Genomic DNA, 7,635 nt, shown 5'->3' with positions numbered 1-7,635 from the left:
ATCTCGAATTCTCGTCATCTGATGAATCATCTCCATCAGAGCCAGAGTAATCTGGATTAGGTATGATGATACGTTCATCATTTTCATCGGAATCCCATTCCGTTCTTTTTTGTTTAAACTGCATTTTGGGATAATAAATCAATTTTTTTTAAAATTTCATTGGCACCGTCGGAAAGAGGGGATCTTAAGCAATAAAAATATATGTGTCTCAATTTTTTCTAGTGTCGAATAGTCTTAGTTATTGGCCGTTGAAAAGCAGAGTACCGGTAGTGGCGTTTTGGCCGTTTAAGGGTTAAAATGGAGATTAATTGTCTCTACTATTGATTTTCTAAATTACAATTTAGCAAAATATTTATCTAATCTCCTAAAGCTTGTATCTGGAAAAACTGATTCATTTATAAGAGATAGTTGGAGCTTTAAAGAAAAAATTAAAAAATGTAATGTTCCTAATTCACATTCTGTTGTTTTACTAGATATTGTATCTATGTTTGATAATATTCCTTTAGATTCAGTTTTGGACGTTATAGAAGAAAAATTACAAGTAAATACAAATTTAACTAAAATTTCAAAGTTTGAGATTTTAATAGTTGTCAAAACAGTTTTTAATAATACGGTTTTTTCATTTAATCAAAAATTTTATAAACAAATTTCTGGTTGTCCGATGGGTTCACCCCTATTACCTATGACATCTAATATTGTTTTGAAAAATGTTGAAAATAGAGCCTTATCGAAATTAAGCTTTGAACCACTCTTTTTTAAGCGCTATGTAGATGATATTTTTACTATTGTCCCTACAGATAAAATCCAAGAACTAGCCAATATATCCAATAGTATAGAAGAATCTCTACAGTTAACTTTGGAAATAGAAAAAAATAATACTCTTAATTTTTTAGATTTGTCTGGAAATTTAATTACTAATTGGCTTAAAAGACCATTATGGTCAGGCCAATATTTTAATTACAATTCTCACCATCAATGTAGCCAGAAAATTGAATTAGTTGAAGGCTTAATTGATAGATGTATTAAACTAAGTGCCCTTCAATTCTAGAAAAGAAAACTTAGACCAATCAAAAATTACTTTGAAACAAAATAATTATCCACTACCATTAATTGAAAGTATTATTAAAGAAAGAGTACATGAAATTTACAACAGCTCAATTAAAAAAAAGAACAAATGGCTTGAACTTTATAGACAAACTAATTTACGGGTTTCATTATCTTATGTACAAGGTTTATCATAAAGATTAAATATGAGTTAAAAAATGTTGCTATTAATGTATATTTTAGAAATAATCACAGATTGAAAAAATGTTTCACTAATATAAAAGACTCCGAATATATAACTCTTATAACTCTTATAAAAGAAAAATTCTGGAATCAATTTTCATAAATAAATATATAAAAGTATCTATTAATTTAAAAACAGAAATTCTCAACGTGAATCAATATTATAATAGCATCACCGATTTATTTGAATTGCCATTGTATCTGGTGCGCTTTTCATTTAGAATTGATTTTGACCAGCTATATTATAGATATTATAGATGTATAACTACAATTTCCTTTTTTCATATATTTTTTCACTTCACTTGTTGTTCACGTCACACCAATTTGTTAGATGTTTTACAGCATTTTGAATTGCTAAAATGTGAACTCTTTTGAGAATTTTGGGAAATTTTTTTGATTCCTACAATTTCCCAATTCTGTACCTCCAAGGTAAAATTTGATTTATACTTCTCATCTATCATTTTGTATGTAATTTATTTATTTGTAATTTTTATGTTTAATGATTAATTATACTCTTCTAAAAGATGTTTCTTCTGATGAAGGCCCAGAGATGAGGTCGAAACGTAAATAAGAAGGGAATTTACACTCGATTCCTTTATTATTATTTTTTATCTAAAATTGATCGTAAGACTGAGAAAATTAGTGGAAAACTTTGTTTTCTCTCGTATTTTTGAATACCCTATTTGAATCGAGCACTTTGAAAAAAAATAACAAAAATCAGATAATTTCTGTGAGAAGTAACTATTTTAAGATAAGGGCTGCCAATCACTTTTTCAAATGAAAAGGTCACTTTTCATTCAATAAATTAATTCGTTGGTTAATCATCATTCATTTCAGGTCTATATTTATTTTTGAATTATATTGAATTCTTTGAAATTTGTTTGGACATGTATGAAGGTTCCGAGAAATTTGAAATAGATTTCACTAATTTTAAGGATTTCAATGATTTCAAAAAATATCATCATAGAATTTCACGGAATTTTATCATATTTCAGTGAATTTTATAGAATTTATTCATGAGAAGTGAGGTATTTTGAAGGGTTTGAAGAGATTTGGAATTCACCCTGAATTCTTTGGAATTCTCTTGAATGAGAGCATTACAAAATTGAAAAGGAATGTAAAGGATTTTAATTAACCCTTGGGAACTGGGGGGGGGGGGGGGGGGGGGGGGCGGAACTCCATGCCGCTTTTTGAGCAAAATTATGATGATTTTGTAGTGTTCGAAAGTGCCGTTAGAACGCGCTCAGGTATCTTTCAAGCAACTATCATAATATGTACCCGCACTCCTTTCTGCTTTCACTATGTTCTTATTAGTCGTCAATGATCTCGTGAAGACACAAAAACTTTGAGACAAAACTACAAATCAACATTCCTATTATGGAACAAGTTGTCGATTCCCTACGGGCGGCACTACATACCGCCCGCCGGCGATAAATTGGGGTAATTTGGATATTCCTAGAACTTTTGTATTTATTTCGGTAGTTTGAAACCATTTAAATACTGAAATATTTTTAGGCATTTTAAAAGATTCCAAGGCATTTTCAAAGTATTTAAACAATTTCAAGAGATTTCCAGGGGTTTTAGTGATTTTAAGGAATTTTAATATTTTAATGGATTTCAAAGAATTTTTCACCAGACATAAGGGATTTTGTAGGGTTTCGAAGATTTCGAGAATTCTACCAAATTAAATTAATTTTTCAGTATTTTTGAATTGTTTTCAATTCACTTTAGTACATTTGAAAGTCAGGTTGAATTTTTTATGAATTTCATCCAATTCTTTTGATTTCTTTTAAATTTCTGTAAGTTCACTCAAAATTTATCGTAATCAATCACATTTTTTCGATTCTTAAAATTGTTACAATTCACTTGAGTTCTTTTGAATTTATCTTGAATTGTTTTGTAATTATTAGTCGCTTCTTGGGTTAGAAATTAGTAGGGGTTTTAAAGATTAGAGATTAGACATTTTTCTTGGAATTTACCCTGAATTCTTTTAAAATCTTTGGAATTCTCTTGATTTTTTTAAAATTTGGTTTAATCCTTCTAAATTCAATAAATTCTACTTAATTCAGTGAATTAAAAAAATTGTAACAATTTTTAACTTTTAAAAGTTTTTTCCTAAATTTGTTACCTTTTGGGCGTGAAAAAAGTACCTTATCAGTGTGACGAAAAGTACCCTTTGGTACCTATATTTTATCCCATAAGGACTGTGATGCCTGTTATTTCTGACCTGCTTTACTTAGTTTTAAACGATATATTTTGATTTTTCATGCCGGGCAACGAAAATTCACGTTAATTATTGCGTTAAAATAAATTTTCTTTAATTTTTAGCAACCAAAAAATTTAAATAGATGACAAGAAGCCTTTCGATATGGTTATGAATGTATCGAAAATGTTAAAAAAACAAGGCAAATGATGAGCAGTACTTTGAAAAGTCCTCCAATTCCAAGTTTTGCGATATCTTCGTCGCAGACAGAAATATTGCCTCCTGTTAGGGTAACGCATTTTTCCCTTATAAATTACCCAGTAAGCTAATGAACGAAATCGAATGTTGCTTGAAACAGTTAATGTATTGTAACTGTTGAATTCAATTGAAAAAACTTGCGTGTTTGAAATTCTACAGATACTTTAAAAGGAAAGGAAACATCAAATTGCTTTAAAGAATTGGAACTCTATTATTTAAATAAAAATTAGGCACGGGACAAGGTATTTAGACTATTCATAATGTTGTCAATTAGATATAAAATTGCGTTTAATTTTACTATTTTTTATCTCTAACAGCTGTCCAGTAAAAAACATTAATTACGACGTACTAACATTGTTTAATTTTCTGATATTTTGTTTTCTGGTTCGTCGAAACGAATTGAGTTAGCGCGAATTGAATGCAAATTAATCTGCCTCAGTCCTTGTCAAGGTCATGAAAAAAAAAATAATAAAAAATTGCATGTCGCGAGGTGCGAACCTGCAATGCTAAGTGTAAGTCCAGAAGGCGACCACTAAGCGACGGGACTCCTTGATGTATATTTACAACAGATCCTTTATGGCCAGCACGTTGGTTATTCTTGACGAATTTGATTGTGTAGGCCAGTATTTAACCTTATTTACGCTGGCGAATGCAGGCGAATTGGAGTTCGGCTTCAAATCTGGCGAATTAAACTGAATCGGCTGGCACTGAAATAATTTGTTGTGCTCCTCAAACAGTTTTTCGCTGAATTCGGTCAACCGCTTGTAGGAGTAAATACAAATAATACTATTACCTTTTTAGTATGGAATTTTTGAAGTGCCTGAATCGATTGAAGACATCGGCAAATGTCGTGAATTGGACGACGATGATGAAGATTTGGAAGCGGAATTGGCCGCTTTGACTACTGGAGGCGGTGCTGGACGCCGACCTCGTAAAGGTAAATGAAACAAACGAAAAACGGCTTTGTCATCGAAATGAAAATGACTAAATCTACAGTTTAAATAAGTGATCTATTACTTTTATGAATATATGAAAGAAGGCTAAAATGTTTTTTTTTGTGGCAATCGTTATCAAGAACCATTTTGTCGGTTTGCCAGTCAATATAGAAAGCTGTGGGGTTTCAATAAAATAAAATTTTGCTTTTTTCAGCTCCTAAACGAATTCCTGACGCAGAATTGAATGCAATGATCAGTGATAGTATGAAAGATATCAATTCTGAAGAGGAATTATCTGGAGATGAAAATGACCCTGATTTACTGGTATATTAATTGACATCTTTTACTCTCTTTATTATAATTCTAATAATTTATTCTCATTTTGCATTAGTTTGCAAACCTGTTTTTCAATTTTCTATATTTACAGGACGAACTTCAGATGCTCACTGGTGAGGAGATTCCCGCCGAGAGTCCTGAAATCGAAGTACCACCGGAAGCTCCGGTTGAAGCAACCAGTGATGCCGGTATGGATAATACTGTAAAACTATTAGAAGAAAGATTGAAAATGTACATAGCCGCGGAAGGAAAAGCAAAAAGTGAAAACAGCACTTCGAAAGTTCGAAGATACGGAAGAGGGGTAAAAACGCTCAAAGAAATGCTGACGAGTGCCAAATCTGGTAGGCAAATTGACACAGCCGACATTCCACCAGTGCTACCACCGTCAGCTACATCAACTGTTACTGAAAAACCATCATGTGATTAATGATCTTTTATCTCAATGCCCTGTTTTAATTCATTTTAAAGACGTACATTTTTATAAAAATGTTTATAGCACCAGAACCAACAGAATCGAAGGCACCAGTCCCGATGGAAGAATCTCCATGTCCAGAGGAGGCTGCTGAGCCAATTCCAAGCACTTCTTCAGCTACTGAGGTTGATCAGGGAACTTTAAATTTGTTGAAAAAGCGACAGCAGGAATATAGAATAGCAGCCGTCGCCTGGAAAAAAGCTGGGAATACAGAAGAAGCTATTCAACATGTAAAGCTTGTGAAGCAATTTGATCTAGTCATTGCAGCTATTTCTGCAGGAAATGTTGTGGACTTGGCTGACATGCCAGGAAGTCCAAAAATGCCAGAGACAACGATAGCTGCGCCTTCAACTTCGGATAGGGAAGAAAGTGAATCACAGCAAGCAACTACTGCAGAAGAAGAAGCGCCACGTAAGATATATTATTTTAGATTCAATGATTGTTTATAAATAGAGTCGCTTTTAAATTCTTTTCAAAATTACTTAGAATCGGGTTGGTGGTACAAAAGTAATAGTAGGTGGCAGAAACAAGCCGAGTACTAGACCCACTGCCGATGAGACGAAATTCAATATGCTGTTTAAATCAAATATGAGGTTGAATTAGCTTCAAATATATGTTAAGGTACATGTCCCATTTTGGGCGAGTTTCCCAGTTTGTGCGAATGCTCACATAATGTAGGTAAGTCGGTGGTAATCATAAAGTTAATGGCACTAGTAATAGTTTATTCACATTCTAGAATGGATTAAAGCTATTTTTGATATAGGTTTTATAGTCATTTTATTACGTGTTCGTGTTATTTAAATTTCATATAGTCACGCGTATCACCACCTGTAGCCGATTGGGCATAAAATTACTCTCGGCTTGTTAGTCTGCGAGTTGACAGGCTGCGTAATTATTTGTGTCAACAGTGCTCCAAAATTTTTGTGGCACGAATGTTTGATTCAAAACTAAGTATTAATTATGAGTTTTTCGAATGTGTTCTTCACTATGGTAGAAAGCTAATTAATAATTCGGATATTTCCTTCCGCCTTAATACAGACGGAAAAGAACGGTTGGAGGAATTTGTGCGAGTTTTTACAAACAACACGGTTACATAAAAATAAGCGTTTTTTAAAGATAACAAGCACACTATTTCAATTCTGAAAGCTTTCTCTTGTTACGACGCCTATTTTTTCATGCATTTGTATTGAGTAATTGATAAAAATGTGGGACATTTACCTTAAATGCTTATATATGAAGGTACTTTATTCTGTCAGTGGAAATTATGCATACAGTGGGATATATAGTAAACAATGGTAAACGTAACCTCACACTTAAAAAAGTGTTACTTGTACCCATGATCCAACAAAGCATGGATCATGACTTGTACTTGTAGTGAATTTTACTTGGCTAAAGTAAGTGAAAATCCTGATTATTTTCAAAGAAATATTTATTTGAGGCAAAGAAATATTAATTGAAGACAATAATATACATCTTAAACAAAATGAATGACTCATTGTTTTAATGAATGTGTCATGAATGTGAATGAATATTTCTTCGAAATAAGGAAACGTAAATTGACGCAACGAAATATAGTTTAAAGTCAAGCCAATATTTTATAGACTTAGAAAACTTTTCGGCCAAATCCAATTTTTGAATATTTGAACCAAAAAACTATCCTGCTGATTCAAAAAAGAAAAAATTTCTTTGTCCGAGACCATACGCGAGTGCAGAAAGTAGTCCGTACTTCAGTTGTAGTACATATTTTCTTAACTGAGCAACTGGATTCTTTCAGCTTAATTTATAATTAATATTGTTATTGTTATTATACATATTTAATTTAAACAAATAAAATAATTTAAAATCTTAATGAACCTAGAACAGAAAAATTCCATGAAAAATCCACCTCTAGCAGGAATTGAACTTGGGTACATCTAGTCTAAAGACCACAGCTTTGACCACGACGCTGTCATCACATGGAAACTCGTAAGGCGGAAAACCGTATTTAACCCTCACTATAAATGACAAAGAAATATTTCTTCAGATAAAAACGTGGATATTTAATTCAACAACATATTTCTTTTATCTAAAGAAGTATTCAATTGAAATAAAATTACGCTAAATGATTAAATGTTTTATTTTAAAAAAATTACTTTGTTGCAATA

The 7,635-nt window shown here is 31.9% G+C and overlaps 1 protein-coding gene across 2 annotated transcripts in view; it reads left to right on the top strand.

Moving 5' to 3' along the window:
• The window catches only part of LOC117169626 (coiled-coil and C2 domain-containing protein 1-like), a 31,793-nt gene that overhangs the window by 3,706 nt on the left and 20,452 nt on the right, over positions 1–7,635 (top strand). For both annotated transcript variants that reach the window (XM_033356102.1, XM_033356094.1), the window contains exons 2-5: positions 4,550–4,685; positions 4,898–5,007; positions 5,111–5,438; positions 5,516–5,902. In XM_033356102.1, coding sequence (XP_033211993.1) covers positions 4,550–4,685; positions 4,898–5,007; positions 5,111–5,438; positions 5,516–5,902 — 961 coding nt within the window. The remainder of the gene's footprint in view (positions 1–4,549; positions 4,686–4,897; positions 5,008–5,110; positions 5,439–5,515; positions 5,903–7,635) is intronic.

Source organism: Belonocnema kinseyi, chromosome 1 (assembly GCF_010883055.1).
Source record: "Belonocnema kinseyi isolate 2016_QV_RU_SX_M_011 chromosome 1, B_treatae_v1, whole genome shotgun sequence".
In the NCBI taxonomy this organism is placed as follows: Eukaryota; Metazoa; Arthropoda; class Insecta; order Hymenoptera; family Cynipidae; genus Belonocnema; species Belonocnema kinseyi.
The sequence above is the reverse complement of the archived record's forward strand: the minus strand, read 5'-3'. Positions and strand labels throughout refer to the sequence as shown.